General features: G+C 49.4%; 1 protein-coding gene across 1 annotated transcript in view; it reads left to right on the forward strand.

The window, feature by feature from the left end:
* The window catches only part of CSNK1G1 (casein kinase 1, gamma 1), a 91522-nt gene extending 73302 nt beyond the window's left edge, over positions 1-18220 (forward strand). The window contains exons 8-13 of the mRNA XM_009323852.1: positions 709-793; positions 2974-3122; positions 4676-4780; positions 8679-8786; positions 11920-12026; positions 17488-18220. Coding sequence (XP_009322127.1) covers positions 709-793; positions 2974-3122; positions 4676-4780; positions 8679-8786; positions 11920-12026; positions 17488-17542 — 609 coding nt within the window. The 3' untranslated portion in view covers positions 17543-18220. The remainder of the gene's footprint in view (positions 1-708; positions 794-2973; positions 3123-4675; positions 4781-8678; positions 8787-11919; positions 12027-17487) is intronic.
* The last annotated feature ends 3986 nt before the right edge of the window (positions 18221-22206 follow it).

The raw sequence follows: 22206 nt of genomic DNA on the forward strand, positions 1-22206 counted from the left end.
TGGAAGCAATAAAACGTGTTCTTAGGGTGACGACTGGAGCAGAGTTCTCTGCTTCAAGAGGGATTTAGGTGGGAAATCTCACTCAAAATTGTTTCATTTTCTTGATGACCAGCTGTTTAATCAGTGCTGTATAAGTGATAGACACTTTGGGGGTGAAAGGAGAGGTAGTGTGGGAGTAGCATGGGATTTGGGAGAAGTGTGACTGATGTAAACTAGTTATCTGTGTGGTGGCATTCTATTATACGCAGTAAAAACCTGACGTGCCCAAATTGCCATTGCAATTTATCTACTTCTACAGTTGTTTATGAAGGTGTTGAGGTCGCCGATGGCTCTAAGCCTAGGACTGATGTGCAATCATAGTACATGCAGCTTTATTTTCTTCTCCCATGAAAACTTCCCTATACAGTCCTCAGGACCGGGCTGGCAGGAAATTAGCCTAAGACACTAACAAGTGTCCTTCCTTACAAGTACTGAAGATGTTTTGAATGTGTCCCTGGATATTCTTTGCCGATAGCACGTAAAATGTATAGTGAGAATTACAACAGGGTAAGACAGTATTCCTACTAGTGTAGCCTAGGATGCAGTTCAGTTACATCTGCTACCACCCAGAACCGGTATTAAATACCTTGTTTTTCTTCCCATACAGCATGTCGTTTATCACATGGTTGAACTCTTTCTCCACAACTGTTTTGTCTTTGTGCGCTACAGGCTGACACCTTAAAAGAGAGGTATCAGAAGATTGGGGACACAAAGAGAAACACTCCGGTTGAAGTTCTCTGTGAGAACTTTCCAGGTAAAGCCCTGGTGGGACCATTTGAGTGCAGTTGGAGGTGGACATACCTTGTTAAATATGAGCTCCTCTGGCAGAAAGTATTTGGATGATGTGTATCCATTATGTTGTTTCTCAAGCTGGCAGACAACTGGAGCTGCTGCTATAAATTAGTGGGGACTGAGGGCTTGTGGCTGTGACTTAAAATGAGCATAACTCTTCTCATCAAGGAGGCTGGACAATGCTCAAGTGCCACGTGTTCCTGCTTTGCTTCTTGGCTTCCTTCCAAAAGAGGGCCACATTATTTTCCCTTTCTCAAGTGACCGTGTTGGATCTACTGTGTTAATTCTTTTCCAGTTGGAAGGTTTTGCAGGTGTTAAAACTGTAGGTGGCCAGCTTAGAAGATGGGATGATGTGTCTGTCCTTGAATTCCACCTTCTGACAGCGGTTTTAAGGAGAGTATTACTAAAGATGTGCTTCTAGCCAAGCCCAACGCTTTTTCTCCAGTTAAACAAAAGTCCACCTTGGAGCTAGGAAAGCAGAGTACAATGTTAAAATCCCCCCCAGGTACCCTGTGGCCTTCACAGAGTGTGGGGGTTTTTTTTTGGTAGTTTTTGAGATCCTGACACCAGGGAGAGCACCCAGGTTCCCACGATCAGCCCCATTCCTGTCGGAGCCGTTGTGTCACATGGCTCTTTCCCAGTATGAGGAGTAGCAAGCCTGGAAGGGGATCATTGTTCACTCGAGTCATGCTAATTCCCCAGACGTATTTGCATCCAAAATCCACCCAGTTCCAAGCAAAACAGCTTCAGGTTGGCTGTTCTCATCTTCTTCCCCAATGCTCCTTCCTCAGAGCTCAGTCATATCTGCAGGTCTGGGTTGAAGGGAGATGAGAGAGTTTATTTCTATTTCTCGCTCACCTGAAACCTGTTGGTCCTCCACCTTTCAGAGATATTAGAAGGAAGAGGGGATTACCTTTCTTCTCCTTTTTTTCCTCTTTTACCTCCACGTGACATGCAAGCTGCAAGCCACAGAGTTAAGTATCGATAAGCAATGCTGTTCTTATTTTTGTTAGCTAAAGGCAAAAACCATGCTGGTGTATCAGTCGTACTGCAGTGCACAGACTTGCGCCTCGTACTGAGCTCTGCTCAAACGTCCTACCTTGGCTTAGGCGTGAGCCAAGGGAGAGCTGGGAAGGGGCAGGACATGGGTTACCAGGGCTCGGTTCTCTGTGCATGCAAAGTACAACCCAGATGCAGAAAAGCAATTAATTAGCTCAACACCAAACACTGTTCTGTGTGCGCCAGGTAAATTAACATTGGAGCCTCCCCTTCAAAGTCTTGTTTTGAATATTCAAGGCTATGACTGATGTAATGACGTTGGGCAGCCAGACCCTAGTTGTTGCTGGAACTCAGGAGTGCCACGGGGTGCCTACCAACATCTCCTGCTTTCCTTCCCCAGATGAAATCGTTGTGGCTATTTTAAACGTCTGTGTGAGCAGGCATACACGTGAGCATCCTGTTGGCAGGTTCATTGAGTTGGCATTTATTGTACAGTGTGTTTTAGTGTTTGGTTTTATACAAATGTATAGAATAAAACTAGCTGTGGAACTCAGATTTGAGGTGGAGCAGGAGCTCTCTGGAGCAGAGGTGGGACTTCCATCTTTGCTTGAGAAGTGTTTGGATTGATTTGCATTGTGGGCTATTACTAAAAACCACTACTTTTATAGGAAAAGCCAGAGGTAACACCAGCAGCCCAGACAATTCTCTCACAGCGTGATGCTCAATGCTAAAACACAGACCTTGGTTTATAACAACTCATTCAGAAGATTCAGAATAAAAGCCGACTATTATTAGACTTTGGGCAGGGCAGGAGGGCTCTGGAAAGCTGAGTGAGATTCATCTACCAATAAAAGACTGTTGAGTAGGTCACTGAGGGTGAAGACTTGTTGGATATCCTCAGCTTCTGTCAATCCGCATGGCTCAGCTGAACTTAGCGGAGCTTGGACAACTCGTGTCACTGGTGATCTGGCCCTCCACCCAACTTTAAGCACCAACTTTGAGCCTAGTGCCATGGGAAAGCCTCGTTGGAGTTAATTGAAAAGCATACTTCCAGTGTGTATGGCGGCTCTGAGAGGCTTGTAAGTGATGGAGCTCATGTGTGAGCAGAACTGATGCTGCTGCTTTTTTCCCCTTTTCCAACAGAGGAGATGGCCACATACCTCCGTTATGTTCGGCGATTAGACTTCTTTGAGAGACCAGACTACGATTATTTACGAACCATCTTCACAGAGCTGTTTGAAAAGAAAGGCTACACCTTTGACTACGCCTATGACTGGGTCGGCAGGCCAATTGTAAGTTGTCCCTGCAAAATGCAGTGCCTTGCATCCCAGGTGCTGCTTCCCCACCACCTGGCTCTTTGTTCCCGATAACCCCAATTAATGCCAGTGAGCTTAGGATCACATCTTTCACTTCTGTTCTCTAGCTAACATGGGCTCAACGTAGTGAGACGTCCTGACGTTGTGTTCAAGGGGTTCTTGCAGTGCCTTGAAGTTTCCCTAAGGGGCAGAAGGCCCCTTCCCACCTCTTTGGGCTTGCCCTGGTGGGGCATTCAAACCTGATTTTCCCATTTGTGGCAATAAACATGACTAGACTTAATTTCCTCTAGTCTAGCACAGGATTTGAGATCAATATCTAAAGACATCCATCTTAAAGCAGGAGAGCATACTTGCTACCTCAGCACTGAACGGTGGAAGACCTCTATAATGGTCGAGCTCTCATCGAGACGTACGGGAGATCTAGGCAGGGCTCTGACGGATGCTCAGTGAATAGTAACAGCAAACCAGTTCTGAGCTCAAAAGATCTTGGGGCTTACCCCACTCCAGAGGCTGAACCAGCTGTTTATAGCACATGGTAAGGAAATGTGGGAGTAACCAAGCTCTATTTAGCAGTTCCAGGACATGAGATGGACCATAATCGTGGTCTTGTTGCGTCGCTTCTATTGTCAAAAGCCATTTGTACTCAAGAAGACCTTGGCTGAAAGATGTGTCATGGGGAAATCTGATAGAGAAGTCTAAAGCTCTTTTACTGGCTGCCTGTCGGTTGTGTTTTGTGTCGGTCTGCTGATAGCCTTCTTGCTAATGGCCAGTCACCGCACACCAGCAATGGCAAAGGCGTCTGTAAATTAATTGTCACTGGTGCCAGATCGAATGCCTTCAGTGCTAAACTTGGTACCATTGCCGGTGATTTACCGTCCCAACTATATTTAGCATTACCAATGTTTACTGTGCCCAAAACAGTTCATCTTCATAAGAAATCATTCCCTTTGTGAATCATGATTTTTTTCTCATTTTTGTTTAATTACAAAGGCAATTGATAAAAAGCACCTTGTAAGACAAGCATGCTATTGCTGACAACTGCAGTGGTTGCTATGGAGATTTTGATGTTGTGAGCAGGGATTATGACTTTGGTGAGAATAGAGCAGATGAAGCTTTAATTTTAACACGTCCTGTTTCTATGCAAGCCTGATTTTTGAAAGTGGCAAGATGATGAGATGAGGAAAACAAGTCTGTATATTTTCAGTTGTAATAATCCTATGTGAGACACATTAGGTGTGATCTGACACCAATACAGATACCTAACTATATCTTTTTAATTAATTTTTATACAAGATGTTTGGTGCTGGTGTCCAGCATCAAATCACATGTCCATCAAATCATGGGGATTTTATAGCCCTGGCTGTAATTTTCCTTGGTTATTGTCAGTACCTTTGGGCAGTGTTTTGACATTTTCCTGCTTCTACCCGATGGGAGCCAGCCTGACAAGTTAGGTTTGTGCATGCATGTGTTGAGAGAGAGCGCAGCATCTTCAGCATTGGCTTCATCCTAATGAACACCTTGTTTTCCAGCCTACCCCAGTGGGATCCGTTCACGTAGACTCTGGGACGTCCGCAGTAACAAGAGACAGCCACGTCCATAGGGATCGACCATCGCAGCAGGCCCTTCGCAATCAGGTGCGTTGCTCACAACTGCTTTGGCAGTGCCGCGTTGTTTGGCACCTCTCCGAATTCCTCTTGGACGAGAGAAGCAGAAGCCATATGCCATTAGAGGTGGCTGGGGCTGATTCTTGCCTTGGTCATGGCAAGCACAATTCCTGCTTAATTTAGAGATTGCGATTTGAGCAGAATTTTGGCAAAGCAACAGGTTGCTGAAATACTGTATCAGCCAGTGGAATTCCTTGGGATCATGAACCAAGTGGAGTATAATTTGGAATGGGTCATTTTTCTGTAGTTTGTGGGTAAGCTCTTTAAGTCAACTATCCAGCCTGGTCAGACTACCTGACCTACCTGGCCAACAACGTTCTTTTGGATCCTTTTACTCAGAGCATGTGGACCATGGAGTAGACCAACAGTTGTGGTGATGGCAGCCTACTCCCAGGTGCCCTCTTCCCATGGACCGGCTGCGATAAGGATGTGTGTGTCCCATGTACATGCAATAGATCCTTCTCAGGGTGTCCAGTTCATGGCATGAGTGTTGCAGAGCATAACGGACTGCCAGGGTAGGGTCCCTTGGGGAGGCTGGGCATCATGGTCCGGATGAACCGCCAGTTTTTGAATTTGAATTTCCCCATTTTTTCCTTTCTAGTTGTAATATTTTGTTGAGAGTTTGGATTTTCTGTATTAACAGAACTGATCAGAAGTTCAGTAGATCTCCAACTGCCGGCTCCTAGCTAGAGCTGTTGGTGCTCTTACTTCCCAGTGAGTGGTTCTGGGCTTGCTCTGCTCCTCTAACCGCTGTGTGCCGTTCTAGCTCCTTGTCTGCCGGCTCTGCTCCCACTCAGCTCGCATGAGCTGGGGTTTGTGGGTGCAGAATCGAGTGTGAGATATAATAACCTGTCTGGGCTCAGCTTTCCTTGTTCCATGCAGCTGGGCTCTGAATGGTAGAGCTGCTAATGTAGACTAGAATACATCTCAAGCCATCAGCTACAATCAGGATGAATACCCCTCATTAGAAGCGTTGCTTGTAGGAAGCTGGATTGTTTGAAGCACGTGTGCAGTACTGTTATTTATGCATGTTGATTAGTGTGGACTGGTTTGTGAGTACTAGTAGAATAATCTGCTTTAATATATTGCCTGATTAATGCATTAACCCCCCTTTTTTGGGCGGCAGCCTCTAGTTGTCTGCTTTGACAACACTATGTACGTACGAGGCATCTTGTTTCCTTTAACAGACAATGACGCCTGGCTTCATTTTCAAGCATGTTAGTTCACAAATTATAGTACGTAGCCCGAAGAAATCTGTCCTATTCCCAAAATATTATGCAGGCAGCCTTCAGTCCTTGTTCTTCTGAGCCTATCAAATAGTCTTGATGCTGTATTGCATGGCAGCTTTTGTCATTTTTTTTAACCTAACCATTACTTAGGATGCTGAATTATTTAATATTCCCAATATGCAGGGAAAATCAGTTTCTCCTCGCCAAAACATAAACAACTCTCTTCCAAGGGATGTTCCTTTTAAGTGTTGAGCAAATGATTTCTCTAAAGGAAAAAGTAGAAAAAATAAACATCTACAGCAGTGAATTGGAGGCATGGGTTTAGGTCAAGTGACTGCCTTGATCTCCAGATCTAACTGCCTTATTTTTGTTCCCAGGTATACTAACTGCAGGTTCTCTTTTATAATACTTGGTTTCCCAGTAAAAACGCTGATGAGAGAGTGATCTCCTTTTTGTAGCCTTTTCCTCTAGGAAGTGCAGATACTTACTATCTCTCAAACACGGGTGAGCCCTGCCCCCTCTGTCTTTAGGCGCCAGTCTTGTCTTGCAGTTTGGTAGCTGGTAGGAAGGTGATGAGTGTTAATGGGAATGTGATGCTCTCAAATTTCACGGGCATCACTTCCTCCATGTCACTGCTTGGGTGGCGTTTTGGGTGGCTTGGCTCAGCTCAAGCCTACTTCAGAACCAGTTTATCACGTACTTGGCTGTAGAGCTAAAAGACAAAAATCTGGCTCTTGCGGCTGCTAAAGCCTTTCCTAGAAGCTGCTTCCAGGCTCCTAGGCAGAAGGGTGCTTCTCCTAACGTTGATGTAGCATGGTACTACTTCATCGCCTGGGCTAGCCAAGCGACCTGATGGCGTAGTGCTTTGGAAGAAGCAGCACTCAAGATCTGTCTTCTGCTGGCTTTTAAAACCTGCATTTAAATTCTCCAGTTGTTCATAATCTTGTGACTTGCAGCCATTAAAAAAATATTCTAAGGGAAGTGCTGCTCCTTTGAATGTCGCCAAGTACAAAAAGCGTAAGCAGCATCTCAGGCTGACGGGAAGAACATGTAATAAGAAGATTTAATAGGATAAGCCTGAACAAGGCCACCTCTAGGGAAATAGTACCTATGAACTGGATTTGGTGCCTGCTTGGAAGCAGGAGCAGCACTGTGGATGGCTCCGGGAGGGAGTCAGAGGTCACGTGCAAAGGGAACGATAGCGAATATTTTATAAAATGCCAGGAGACTTCTTTTTTGTTCTGCTTCCCTTTGCATGTGCTCCTGTTCTAGTTGAGTGGCAATTTACTAGTTAGTGTTGAAGTTTATTCAAAGGTTTCTGGAGTCTTTCTCCTGTGTGGAGCTGCTTGCGGTCTTTTTTTTTTTCTTTTTTCTTTTTTTCTTTTCTTTTTTTTACAGTGGCACTGAGCCCTGTGGCTTCTCTCTTGTTCAGACCATGGCTTGGGCTCATCATCCATGGCTGCAGGGAGTAACGCAAAGTAGTGCTGGGGAAAGGCAGGGACTGCGCACCTCTCTTTGGTTAGCTCCTTCAGCTTCACTGCTGATAACCTGGTGTTTATTCGCTTGAACCTCTTGTTTCCTAGCTAGGTCCATGGTGTCTCTGTTCAGCATCCCACCTGCCAGCTGCGTGTGCGCTGGGGGGACTCTGCTGCTCTGCCCTCTCTTCTTTCAAATTTGTGCTTCAGCTTTGAAACATTTGCTTAAATTTTTTATACGGCATCCAGGGAGACACCTTTTAAATGTGTCCCATTGGTCACTTCAGGCTTGACTACGTCCTCTGCTGTTGGCCTGAGGCCAACTCAGGTCTACCTGTTCGTCCTACGCTTCCTGGTCTTCCTGGTGAAGCGTTCCTCCAGCTGGTCGGTTGGGTTTAGGTGCACCAAGGTCCTCCTGGGTCTTAGGTGAATGCTGGATGTGTTGTCATCAAAGCTGGGTGACCTGTGAGGAGCTTCACATGCAAGTGCAAAGTGGTTCTTCTAATAAAGCAAATAAAATTCTAATTTAATTGCCTAAAGTTTGCATCTGTTGGGGATGAAGAAGAAACTGTTAGCGAAAGTTTCTTATCTACTTTTCTGCAGAAAACCAAAAAACCACCAACCCTCTCTCCAGTCAAGCAGGTGTGGTGGATGTTTCCTTCTGCACTGTACAGGTGAATCAGTGTGTGGAACTGGCTTTTGGTGAAATAAATGTGGCTTTGTTTTATGTTGCAAATTTGAGTTAAAAAAAGATGTATTTTAGGGAGGTCGAGCTTGTGTATCCAATCTTGCTGCCATGCCAAGTGCTCTGGTGTGTGTGACCTGACAGACGTAGTTAAATATACTGTCAGTGTGTTTATTTCTATGCTGAAACCCATGGAAATGAAGCCGTGTAAAGAAATAACTTCCTGAATAGATCTGAGCTTTCTCTTTGTTTAGCAGCTAGAGGAGAAGAAATCCACTCCTGCAGTGGATTACTGCAGACGCCGCTGAAGTAAAATATGAGGTGCACTTGGTAAAGAGAAATTTTAGCCCAGCTAAAAGTTTAAATGCCTTGCTTTTTGCAAAGAAACTAACTCACTAACAAACACCCTTTTATTTTTTCCCCTCATTCACCTTTTGCCCTCTCTTCTGTTTCTCTCGTGCTTCTGAACTTGTGAGCAGGCGTCATCAGATCGCCGAGGGGAGTGGGAGATCCAGCCAAGCCGGCAGACGAATACCTCGTACTTGACATCTCATTTGGCTGCAGATCGGCACGGAGGATCAGTACAGGTACTTCTTCCTCCTGATGTGTATGGCCTTGATGCAAGAATTTGTGTGAAATCCTCTGAATTCTCCTCAAATTGCGGTAACACCGTGGTCAGAGAGCGATTTCACAGGCTGATTTGGTCCTGTCCTGTATGTAACGCTCAAACCGTGGTTTTGTGGAACCCAAGCTGTGATGGCCAACATCATTGCTGTTACCACTGCAACGAACCTTTTCCTTGGAGAGCTATTTTGAACTCAGATTTGTCAAATTGAACACAGAAAGGAGTGTATATTAGCAGGTCTGGTCTATAAAGCACCCCTCTATCCCCGTCTTGGGGATGCTTTTAGGTAGTAAGAAGCAGCTGAAATAGGGTTTGTTGCATATAAACCCCATTAATGTTAGGAAAATAGTTGAGCTGTTCCAGTTCAGGCTTAATAGGTGAGGTTCTGGTTGAATTCCTCCTGCTTAATGGAAATCTAGGGGCGTCAGACTGGAGAAATGCACGGGGGATGGCTGGTGCGAGTAGGCTGTACAGCCACTTCTCCCTCTGGATGGAGGGGAGACAGGCTCAACTGTCACTGCAGTTGCAGGGAGTGGTGACCCTGTTCTCTTGCTCCCCAGTGCATTTGCATTTTAGTTTTGGATCCAGTGGCAGACCAGCACAAGTGTAAGAGCATGGTGGCTGCAAGTTGGATCTCTGGGTGATTGCACTGTGGAGGGTGGATGAGCAGAGGACACGTGACAGTGCCAGACAGCATTAAAGGTGGCACTGCAGCTAAGTTTTTAAATTTCTGAAAAGACCGCTTCTGTTTATGAAACCTTACCTGCCTCTGCTTGTCACTCAGGCTCGCTAAGGGAGTTTCTTGCACTGCTGCCAGAGTAAGGTGGCTGGATGTGCTAGAGAGAAGATGCAAGAGTCATTCAAGCAAAGAAGAACTGTCTGATATTGCTGGCGAGGTGAACTCTTTGGCAGAGGTTTGCCTGCGAGAGCTGGCTCTAGTGCCAGACACAACACTTTGAAAATTGGCTCTGGTGAAATGGGAATTAGTGCCTGGAGTGGGACAGAGCTGAGCTGAGGAGACGGGGAGTGCAGGGTGCCCCTAAGTGAAATGCAGATTAGGTTGAAATTTTTACTTATTCCTGATACTTGGTTGGATTCAATGATTTTTTTGGCTTGATTAGCCACGTTCCTTTTTTCATTTAAAGATATTTTACTGAGCAGCAGAGAAACTGAAAGATAAGGAGGAACTAACATATGTATAGCTTTGATCTCAGACATGAGCAGACAGTAAATTGGAGAAGTGTTCAAGGTCAGGTTGGACGGGGCTTTGAGCACCCTGATCTAGTGGAAGGTGTCCCTGCCCATGGCAGGGGTGTTGGACTAGATGATCTGTAAAGGTCCTTTCCGACCCAAACCATTCTGTGATTCTATGAATTCAGCACTCAGTAAGTACAGAGTAGGTGTTTTTATTCATATTTTTTTATGTAAGAGGAATAGTTTCTTTGTGCAAAGGCAGCATGAGCTGTGTCTCCCCACGAACAGTGCTCTGCGAGAGTAGCTACAGCAATAAGGCAGTCCTCGTCTGAATTCAACTGGGAGGGTTGCCTACCTGAGCAGTTTACAAGCTTGTATGTGTCACCATAAGCATTAAAATTCTGCTTATCTGCAGCCAAGAACGGGAAATCTGCTGCTGCACATGGCTGCTGGGCTGCAGATGCTTAAATTGTTTCTCAATAGATGCCCCAGCTCATGCTGAACCCTTGGGAGGTCAGTAGCTTCAAGTGGCCATTTCCTTTAAGGCAACGGTCAAAGTTGCCACATCAAAATGAAGTGATGGCATGTAAAAAAAGAGGAGGAAAATCAAAGCCTGTTGTAAAATGAAATTTAACAAGTAGCTGGAGAAAGTGTGGGAAGATCACTGGGAATAGCACGATTAAGTGTTAGTGTTTTGCAAAGTTGTGTAGGAAGTGTGAGGGTCTGGAGAACCTGGGTGGGCCTACAGTGTGATGAGTCTGGGAAGGGGGGTGTGAAGAGAACCCAAGGGGTTGTCACTCGAGGAGAGCTCTGAAAACCACATGAGCTGAATCCTGACCTGTCTTGGCAGAGACTGGCCACGGGACTTGATCTGCAGAAACAGCAGTTGCTGGTAGAACTTAAGTATTCGAAATTAACATGGATAGATGCACTTAATAGTGAGGGGACATCTGCTCCAATGGCTTCCTTCCCTTCACCTCTGGTGGTTAGGTCATCCAGAGCCACCAGGAATACTGGGTACCTTGACACCCCCCCTCCATGGGAGATACCTCCTTTTACCTTGTAGAAAGGTGAAGAGGTAGAGTGGGAGGGGAACGACACATTGTTACAGCTCTGGACCCAGGAGCAGCTCCAGGTGTTCACAGCAACGCGCAGGAGCCTGTCCTAACTTCCAGATGGAGCGCGGAAGGGCCGGCCAAACTTCAGTCCCATACAGGCTTCTTTGGTGGTTGTTGTGGCAATAGAGCAATGATGAATTATCCAGCAAATTATGTGCTCTCAGAGCTGCTGGCAGCTGGGGATCTGGATGGTCATCCCTGTAATGGAAATGCTGAAGTAAGCCATAACATCAGCTGTGAAGCAAAAAGAGACGAGAGACTGTATCAATAGCTTTTGGGTGAGGACGTAATTCCAGAAACTGGCTGTGTAAGGAGTGAGACTCTGGTGGCTCTGGAGCGACTTCTTCCCATGGTACTGGCAGGCAACAGGACTGAGTCGCTTGCCTGTAAAAGTGTCAGGAGAAAATAATCAACATAATACAGTTTGTGTGTGTATATAGGGCTGTCAGTTAGTCTTCACGCTAGTGGCTACGCCTCCCAAAGTGGCGTAGCTTCCCAAAGACACAAGACCTGTGGTGGGCACAGGAGTGTGAATTAGTGAACACAGACACAGTCCCCTGTCTGCTGTTCTGCTTGGGATGAACCAGCTGGTCTCTCCAAACCAGGTACACGATTCAAAGGCATCCAAGGAATCTGACAGCCTGCCAAGAGAGTGCAAAGAGACAGGAACAAACGGAAGTTATTCTGCAGATTTCCCATTCCCACAGCATCCCTTGTCCCGGTGGGTGGAGACGCATCGCATGCAAGGGGCCTTCGTTAACGGGGCGTTCATTTGTGTTTCAGGTGGTTAGCTCGACCAACGGAGAGCTGAATGTGGACGACCCAACGGGGGCACACTCCAACGCGCCAATAACAGCGCAGGCGGAGGTGGAGGTGGTGGAGGAAGCTAAGTACGTTTGTTTTACAAACAGGCTTTCCACTGGTGTGGTCATTAATCCTCCTCCTGGGAAACGAGTGGGGATATTTACCTGTGGTGAAGTACTCGATGCTCGTGTCCCATGCCCTTTTCCTTGCATATTGCTGCTTTTGTGCATGGTGCCTTCAGTGCTGCTGCTGCTTCTTTTTAACACTTGTCATAGCTGGAGAACGTAACTCTTACTCAGAGCATGTATTGCAAGATAGACAGTAGCAGAAATACCAAAATAACGTGAATTGATTTCAGGAATCCCGGTGAGCATCCCCTGTTCCAAAAGGAGAACGTGCTGTACTCTTGTGCTGAGAGTGTAGGAGTAGCTTGAGCACAGCTCAGTGAAGAGATTGTTGCTCTGAAAGTTAACACTTTATTTCTGGCTGCAAGAAGTGGATGCCAGGATCCAGAATGGTCCTAAAGTAACTCTTGCAGGGATGGGTAGTTCTCTCTGTGAATTCTCTTGGTCCAGCCCAACAGAAGCTGAGGGAGAGAAACCAGAAGCAGCCCGCGTGCTCCCTCTGAGCTGACCTCTCCTCTGTAGCTTATGGTCAAGAGTGAACCAATGTACAAAGTTGCTGCTTTGACTATTTTGGCCTCCTTTGCACACGTGCTGCATCTGGCACCGTCATGTCACCTTTTGCATGATCCTCAATATGGGACCTTCTCACTGCCTCTGAACTAGACCAGGACCCTAGCAGGTCACAGTGTAATCCTGACACTCCCCGTGCGAGGGGTAAATAGGACGTGGGGCTGCCTTTGAACTGGTCGGTGCTGTGACGTTGCCCATCTGCCTGGTTACAATTTGACTGGATGACACTGGTGTCGCTTGACCCACGTTGTTTGTCTCAGCCTTTGTGGGAACTTCTGTTAGGAATGGCTTGTGGGAGGGTGAAGAGGAAAACTGGCAGGCGTGAGGAAGGGTGTGTCGATGGAAAAGGTCCCTAGGTATGCGTCAGTCTGAAGCCAGTGCTGGTTGTCCTGAAGGTCTTCTGCTGTCTATTCCTCTGTCCCTCGGGAAGCACTTGTGCATGATCTTGCTCACTGGTAGCTGGCCTGGGTGTGATCCCAGCAGCAACGTGCCCGAGCAACAGATACACTTTATCCTCCCAGCCAAAGGAACGAGCTTTGGTTTTGGTGCAGGCTCCTCATCAAGTACAGCAGGGTGGGGGAGATCGTGAGGTGCAACTTGCGGATTGGGCAATATTCCTCTTAGATGTGGGTAGTGTGGCCTGCAGAGACCACCGGTTTGGCGTCACAGGCTCTGTCTTGGTCAGACTGAAGTGGGTCCCCCCCTGGGCATGTGGCTTGGGGCTGCCTCTAGGAAGGATGGGGCAAATTGCCACCCTTAACAGTTCTCGATGCAACAACCCAATGCAAGGAAGAGCCAGCTTTTAAGATGGGACCACCTTCAGCCTGTTTCTGCAGCTCCTTGTTCAGCGAGGCCAGGGTCCAGACCCCACACCCGTGTACAGGGGAGATGTCAAGACAGGTGAAAAGGAGCGTGCAAGGGCTGTGCTGCCCAAGCCGTGTCTCGCGATGTGTGGAACTGTTCTGTCTCCCTCCAGCCATTGTTTGTGTGGTCCCAAATAGTTTTTGGAGGTGCTGGGAAGCAGAGCACGGGCTGCTTTGCGCTGACAAGTTTGGGGTATCTTGTAATTCCCAAGTGTAGTCTGCTTCGTTCCTCTTGCCACAGGGAGGGCTGGCTTCATCTTCCCTTGCATCTGTGATCATAAATCCCCTCAGATATATGTGGAGGGCAAAGGACTTTTGGATTCTGCTCTGCAGTAAAGTGGGCCAGAAACAGCTACAAGGAGCTGGAGCTGGGGCTCTGTGTTTTGAGATGAGATGCAATAGCAGAAAGGTCTTTCCCTGGCACTCCCGGCAGGCAGAGGAGCTGTGCAAATGCTTCTGCTTTGGGGTACACTGGAGATAAGCTCCTGATCCCGGCCAAGGGTTTTGCTGAAGGGCTGGTCCTAGGCGTAGATCCATGATCTGCCTTTCTGCCGCTGGAGCTGCAGGGGACAAGGGAAGATTCCTCTCCTGGTGGCCCTGAGCCCCTTTCTGATCCCAGCCCCAGATAAGAACCTCATGGGGCCAAGTGCCTTCATGGAAAATAGGAGGTGTTCGTCAGAGGCCTCAAGACCCTGGAAAAAGCGGCAGTTCTCAGCGGCGCCATGGCAAGGGCAGAGGTGGTATGAGGGCTGGGGGCGGGCGGCGGGCAGGCATGGTGTGTGTCTGCCAGTCTGCACTGCATGTTTGCATGGCTGCAGTGACATGCTTTCATCCCACCTCTGTGAACTAATTGCTCTTTCTTCCTTTCTGTGTTTTTTCTCTACACTCTCTGTAGCTGCCTGAAAATGCTCAACTTGTGGTGAGTCCCTCTCTCCAGTCCACATGCAAGGGGGAGCGGACCAGACTAGACTGGGGTTGGCAAACTCAAACCGACCAAACCCTAAAAAGGCACAAAGTCAAAGCCAACCCAGAGCTGTTTTGATTTTAGGAACATGCTGAGGACCACATGCAATATTGGGGAGGGTGAGGGCTGTGTCTGAGCGGCCGCATTAGGCTGAGCAATTTGGCTGATCTCTGAACTGATGGATGCAAAAGATGGATTTTAATCCTTTTCTATTCGGCTTACCATCTCCCCCAAACTGTTACGTCTGTGAGCAGATGATGTCTAATGGAGTTGGGCAGAGTCGGGACCAGGCTTGCCGAGCGCCTTGCAGGAATTCCTCACGCAGACGGTTACGAAGGGAAAACCCTGCACTGGGTATCGAGGGGAGGGGGCCGATCGCTTCCTCGGAGAGTTTCCTCTGAAGAAGCACGGGCCAGGGCCTGTATCGTTAGAGAGGATGGAAAGACGTGGCCATGGAGTCCTCATTAGTGACAGAGCCCCAGCTAGAGCCGCTGCTTGGAGAGGGTGGGTGGGAGATGGCTCCTTTCCAAAAGCCCTGCAAGCTGCCAGCTGAGGGTGCAGGTGAGCTGGCTTCTCCAGGAAAGAAGGGGCGGAGGGGTTGGGATTAGCATTGGTCCAAGCCCAGCTCAGGCATATGTACGGTTTTATCAGGGTTTTGAAGCCGCAGCTGTAGTGTCCCAGTCTCAAGGTGTCCCATGGAGGTGTTCCCTCCCTCCCCTCCCCCTTGGGGAATCCACGTACCCAGTAAGCGGAGGACCAAGTGGAGACTCGGAGGAGTTTGTAGGTCCCAGGGAGGGCTGATGGGTGGGAATCACAACGGACCGAGGTGACAAAGCCCGTGTGCGGTGAGGAATGTCCTTTTTGGATGGGAGATTTGACCGCCTCTGCCCTGCTCTCCATAGGCATTGCCTCCAATACCTCTGGCATCTCTGGCTTCTCTGTATGTCGTAGTCTGGGGCTGTTCTCTTGGGCATTGTCTGCATGCAGAGAGATCACGTTCTGTAATTGTCAGCCTGCCGTATTCTTTTATTTTGGTGTTTTGCCTCTGCCTGTCTGATCTGCCAGGACTTCCTTTCCTGAACCCTTCCCTGGACCTCCGAGTAACAGCCTAAAAAGACAGTCACAAGGAAAAACAGCCAGAAATCAGTCAGCTCCCTTCGTTCGGTGCCCAAGGAAACGAGTGCTGCTCAGCCCTCTTCTTCCCTTACCCACTGCATGCGAAATCATAACTCGTGCATTTTCCATCCTCTCTCCCCATGACATCCCCCCCTTACTCACCATTGCCCAAGTCATGAAGGAAGGTGGCTGCTGTGGGAGAGAAATACTGTGACAGGTTAAAGCAGGAGAGGGTGGCAGATGGCCCGGGACAATAAAATGCAAGACCAGTCCTGGGGTGGGGGGGGGAGAGTGCCAGCCATGCGCAGGAGCCTGGGTTGGGTGGTGCTTCAGACTGTATGCCGCAAACGTCAGGCTAGGTAGGTAGTGATGGAGTCGTCACAGGTCACTCTAAGCCCATGTTCCTGCAAGGACAAGTGCTTTGCGTTTTCTCTCGGCTCACCTCCAAACTGAGCCTGTTTAGGAACCTAAAGACAAATCGTGGACGTTAAACTTCCCCTGGCCATTAGTCTGTGCAGGCCAAAGGAACATGTGTTGGGAGGTGGCCCTCCTCTTGCTGTGGCTGTTTGAGCTCTCCGTGTTGTAGGGGATTTCGGTCTCCCCAGCAGCGATCTGTGCTGGCAGGCTTGGCTCACGGGGTGGGGGTGGTCACCCATCGCTTTTGCACCTCGTAGTAAGGCTCGTGCATCCGGGGGCAAGCACCTTCTGGGGTGCGAGTGAGAACAAATCTGTTCTTCCAGCTCTGAGAGGATAGAATCGTAGTGCTGACATTTCAGAGCCACGAAGGACCCAACGGAAAATAATTTGGAGAAGTTGTTACAGTGTTTTTGAATGCTTTTTGTCTGGCTGTTGGTAAAAGATGCTTGTAGGAAAAAATGGTCTTTGCATACTCACATCCGCTCTTGCTGCTTAGCCAGGCATCCCTTCCACCAGCCTGAAAAAGTAGTCTTTCAAGCATCACCCGGGCTTCTCTGGAAGTGGCTGTAAAGGCAGAAGGAGAAAGACACATAGCTCAGGAGCAGAACTTGCACAGAACAAACACCTTTCTTCTGTGCAGAGGATTCCCGACAGTGGGCTGAGGACAGAAAGGTAGATACGCCTTAAACGCCAAGTAATTCTGTAGGAAGCCAGCAGGACTAGAAAATCTGGGCGACTGCTTTCAGTGTATCCCACAAGTGAAACCACCACTCTTCACGGTTCAGCTGCGATGGGCGTTTTTCTCCCCACCTTAGCCTCCACTATCCATCCTTCTTGCTTCCCCTAATCCCTGGGCGCTGTGCACCTCCCTTGCATCGGATGGGGGAAGAAGCAGGGGTTCTGCATATCGGCACTGAATGATTTATCCAAGGTGGAAGCTCTGGTTATCGTGAAAGGTTCAGTAAAGAAACCTGGTCCCTGAGCCAAGATCTCTTTGGAACTTGTCTTTTTAGTGAACGGTGGTGAAAACCGTGTGTATCGTAGCTGGGAAGAGCAGCCAGGGCTCGCCATCCCAGTCCACTTCCTCCGGGGTTCGCACAGAGGGAGTGGAGCATCTGGATCCTTGTTTTACTGCTTTCCCAGATGGCTCCTTATGTTCCTGCCCCAGTTGAGCTCCGGGAGGGAGACAGCCCGGCTGCCAGCACTCAGGTGCTGTGCCCCACTGTCGCGCGCAGCCTTTGGGTGGCGGGACCTCCCAGCACGTGGCTACTTGCCTTTGCTGGTCCACCAGTCCGGGCTGGCGGTGTCAACCATCCACCAGCATCTGCCGACCTTGCCAACCGTCCCGCAGGACGGCAGGTCTGTCTGGGCCTTGGGCCGGGCGCACGGAGGTGCTGTTGCATGCGGCTGAGCAGAGGGAAGCCCGGGGTGGTGGGGGACCTTCCCGGGGTGCCGGGCGCGGGGCTAACTTGCCTTGTCCTTTGTGCCCCAGGTGCTGCTGCTTCTTTAAGAGGAAACGGAAGAAGACGGCTCAGCGTCACAAGTGACCGGTGCCTCCTGGGCCTTGCAGGAACCACCGCGCCTGCAGCTCCTGCCCTGTCTCACTGGAAGGGGCTTCTCTTTAGGGGGGAGGAGGAGGCATAGGAGGAAGAGAGGAAAAAAAAAAAAGTGACATTTTAAACCAAAAAGAGAAGAAAACGTTCCAAAACAAACCACTCTGGGGTGGATCTGCTGAATGGTCTCCCTTGTTCACTCCAAGCCTGAAGCTCCTTTTGGGACCAGGACTGTGGCTGGCTCAGGTCTTGGTCGCCCTGGGAGGGGGGCTGGCTGGCTGACCCTCCTTCCCCTTGTTTACGGCGAAGGCATCGTTCACGCAAACCTGAGGACTGTGCTTAGTTCCTGCTCACTTTCCTCCCCTCCCTCCCCTGCGCTCTCTGCTCCTCCGTCCTCCTCCCTCCTTAATTAAGCGAAGAAATACCGTAGCGATTGGCTGTCGAGAGGGCAGGAGGATGTGGTGCGGGCAGGAGAGCTGTGTGGGAGAAGGGCCTGACTGCTGCAGCAGTAAGAGACAGGTTCCCTTTTCGGCTCCTTGGGAACAGTTACACTGTAATGTGCAAGCTGTGAGAAATTTGCAATCTACTGTTCCAGTTAGGTTTTTTTTCCGGCTCCCTTGACACCTCCCTCCTCTGATGGTAACAGAGCAATGTGGATTGTTTTAAAGAAGCTGACGTCGTTGCACTTTTTATTATTTTTAGCATTTACAGATGCACATTGTATCTGTGGATCTCTGCGTGGCCACACGGTGCCAGCGCAGACAGACATTCAGCTGGGAAGACGGTGGGGTGCAAAGAACGCCCTCAAGTGGGGATGTCGACGACATCCACACGACCCTCGTGCCAGTCTGGGGTTCCCGACGCCCGCCTTGGGCCACGCGCTGAGGAAAGCATACTTGAATTTTCAATCACCCTTTCTAGCTGCCGGTGAATGTCCCTACCATGGTTTCCTACACCGTGCCTGACCCAACCGGCCGGGAGACGTAAGGCCGTAGCCCGGCATTGGCAGGAGGGAGTGGCGTCAGCTTTGCTGGGCTGGAGGAGTTTGCGCTGGCTTAAAAGGTTGATCTGGATTAAGGTAACTGGGAGGGCAGCCCTTTCCCAAAGCGTAGGCGTTTCTCAGTGTGGGCAACCGGGCAGCCTTCTCAAATCCCTCCAGTAGGGTGGTTGTGAACACGTACCTTCTGCGAGAATACGTTAGCAGGAGCAAAGCTTCCCCGGCAGGGGAGAGAATACTTCACTGCCTTAACACTGATTTCATCTCCAGATGGTCAGATAGGTTTGACTGGAATAGCCTTCACGTCCTCTCTGCGAGCGTGGGTCTGGGGCATGTGGGACGCCATCCTACCCCACAGGAGAAGCCACGGTTCTCATGCACCACTTTTGAGCCAAACCAATAGCTAGCAAAGGGCTTGGGGCGCTTTGCACATGTGTAAAAAAAAAAAAAAAAAAAAAAAAAAAAAAAAAAAATCTTGCATCCTGCTGCAGTGTTTTCAAACCCGGGGGAGGCCGAGGCTGCCCGGGGGTTACCGTAGACGTGGCAGGGCTGTGGGAGAACTCAGCAGCTTTTGGGGAGGTTGTGAATAGGTTCCTTGTACTTTGTCTTTCCACGTGTGACACCTGACCAGGCTGGGACTGTTCACTTGAGGGACTTCGCTTGTCATAAACTCGGGCCTGGCTCACCCCAAAAATCCCAGAGAGCATGAAGGGAGGAAAGGGAGAGACTAGATCTCATTACCTTTTATTTTTTTTAATGATGATCTGCGTAGCTTGGAGTTTGTGGAGCGGCACTCCCGGGAGGTTCGGTTCCCCTGGCTGGGCAGAAGCGGGCTTAGAGGGCAGGAGATCATCCTGGGCAGGGAGCTTCTGGACTTGCTCTTTGTGCATCCCTAAAGCAGGCGGACGCTGGTGTGGTGCCAGGGCGGAAAAGCCTCGCTTCCTTGCTGGGATCCCTGTAGAGTGTTTCTTCACCATTCTCCGCTGCGTCCTCTCCATGCCTTATCCCGATGAGTGTGTCTTGGAGGCACGGAGCTCTTGGCTCACGTGCCCACCAGGAGACACATGCACCCCCCTTCTTGTTCTGCAGAGCGCTTTCCTCGAGCCATACCGTGGGCCAGGGCAGGCAGGGGACTGCTTGCCTCCTGCAGGCGCATGCTGGGGAGCTTCACTCTCTCGTCCCCTCCTGCCAGAGGGAGGATGGGGACTGTGGCCACGTTCCACCCTTCTCTTTCCAAACTCCTCTGCTGCCAGTGGCTCCCAGAAGCCTGGTGTCTCTGGCACAGGCGTCCCCCTCTCTGCTGTAGGAAACCATGGTTTGGCGTCTTGGGAGGGGGAGAAAGGGGCACAGGTGCTCCCCGGGGAGCAGTCCTGCCCGCTGCAGACGGAGCCGGGCCCTGAGACACTTCTGTTGCTGCCCTCCCAAGCCCCACTAAGTGCCTGTCACCAGAACTCGATTCCTTCTGCATCTCCTGCCGTGTTTGGTCATTCCTCGCTGCCTCCGGTCAAGGAGCAGCTTGTAGTTGCAGCATATGTAAGTGTTTGCAGGTTGAGGGAGGGCGGGGGGGGGAAAGGGGCCATCTCAACAGTTTTTGTTCTTAAATGTTTTTGGTTTTTTTTTTTTTTTTAAAGGAAAGGGAATTGATTGTTTAGAAACTTTCCTGACCTTGTTTTTAAGTGGGTTGGTTTGAAAGCTATTTCACAGTGACCCACTACCGCTTCTCTCTGGAGATACGATGTTCTTTTAATCCTACGATGATGTGTTTGTAGGGGAGGACTGTCCCCCCACGGCATGCTGGTAATGCTCACTTGTACCAAGCCCTCTTGCACTATAATCGTACATTGGACTCTTCAGAAGGGAGAAGATGTGGGGTGGCTTTTTAAAAAAAAAAAAAAAAAAAGAAAATAAAGCAGGTAAACAGCAAGTCCTGTGCTTGAGGAAACCGCTGTCCCCAGGGAGCTCAGAGGTGACCAGGAGACACAAGCCAGACTGAGCCAACCATGCTGTGGTAGGAAGCAGGGCATTAAGCCTACCTGGGCAAACTCTCCTCTCCTCCCGGAAGTCGAGCTGGGAGACCCCAGGGGAGGAAGGGGAGGGCTCTCGGGCCCACACGGCGGGGGGCACGTGGCGCTGTGCTGGCCTCCCCGATGTAGCTCTCCCACAGTGTGGCCCACCAATGTTGCGATGCAGTCTTCTGAGGTATCAAGTGAGACGATTATTATTTTTTTTTCAATAAAACATTGCACTGCTGCTGCATTGTTCTCCATGAATAGACGTATTTATTACCTCTTCCTGACAACATCACTCGTATTTTCTTTTCCTTTACTTCTTTTGGGCACTCTTGGTAGCCCTCCTCTCCTGTGAGAAGCTCTGAGCCCTCCTTTGCAGGGACGATGCACGGTGTGGGATCTTATGGGACCTTCTCAACACTTTGTGCTTTACAGCCATGGACGGTTCAGCCCCACAGAGTTTGGCCAAGGCATGGTGGCACCGATTTCTCTTCTCCCTGTGCCTGCACATTACTGCTTCAAGCACCCTGGGTAGCAGAATGGCTAAACCATCGATTACTTGGAACACAAAGATGTGAACCACCCCAGAACATGCTCTCACGTGGTCCCCGTGTCTCTGGAATAGCATCTACAGCTGCTGCTGTAAGTGTCAAGCGTGCCTTCCCCAAGTGGAAGGGCACTGCGTACGCCTGTCTGCTGGCCAAGGCACACTGAGGGGCTTCGGCTCCAGGCGAAGTAACCACCAGCCAAATTCCTCGGCACACGCCGTGCTGGCAGCCATGCCTGCGGAGGAAGGTGGCAATGACACAGGCCCAACCATTGCTGCCTCGAGTGCCACGTTCCTCTGCACCTCTGTCCACTTACAGGGATCTTGCGTAGAAAGAAGCAGCACTGTGCCACTTCCATGGAATCAACTGCCAGGATTGCAAGGTTTTCCAGTGTGCAAATAGCTGCTGCTTATTTATTCTCAGTACAGAGAAAAGCATTAAAGGAGATGCCACCCATTAGCCAAACATAGCAGCTTTCACTGTATCTAGGCAGGGAGTGCACCTGCAGTGCAACTCCCGCTCTTAGAAACTGCTTCACGCTGGGATCTTTGTTGGGAAGCTTTTTCTCCTTTTGTTTCCCAGCCTTAAACGTAGTATTTTTAGCATGAACTTTCATTTCTCATTCCCAGAAATTAGTCTTGGGACACTTGTGCTCTGAGAAGGAAGGCAAACCTCAAGCTTTCTTTCCCTGGCCCTTGGAAACGTGCATCTCCACCAGGCAGTTCCTTTAAAGGTTTGTATGCTAGGTGATTAACACTGACCAAGATCTATTTGAGTAAACATTAAAAAAAAAAAGGTTAATTCCCACATATTCAACTAACTCCAGTATTTGTGAAGGACTGTGCTAAGCTAGACAGCGGCGCCTGCGATACCACAAACACTTCCGTGCGCTTTCAGCCTGGCCACGTCTGGTATTTAAGAGAAATCCGGGCCTCTCTGAAGAAGACCGTTCTCCTCTCGCTCCTTTCTTTAGCTTTATCGCGCAGCCCCGCCCGCTCTTCAGTCTTGCCCGGGAAAGAGGGGAGGGGGGCGAGTCCCAGCAGCCCCTCTCCCCGTCGTACCCTCGCGAGGGGTGCCTCAGGACAAGGCTCCATCTTCGGAGCA

The sequence above is a fragment of the Pygoscelis adeliae genome, unplaced genomic scaffold (assembly GCF_000699105.1).
Source record: "Pygoscelis adeliae isolate BGI_AS28 unplaced genomic scaffold, ASM69910v1 Scaffold365, whole genome shotgun sequence".
NCBI lineage: Eukaryota > Metazoa > Chordata > Aves > Sphenisciformes > Spheniscidae > Pygoscelis > Pygoscelis adeliae.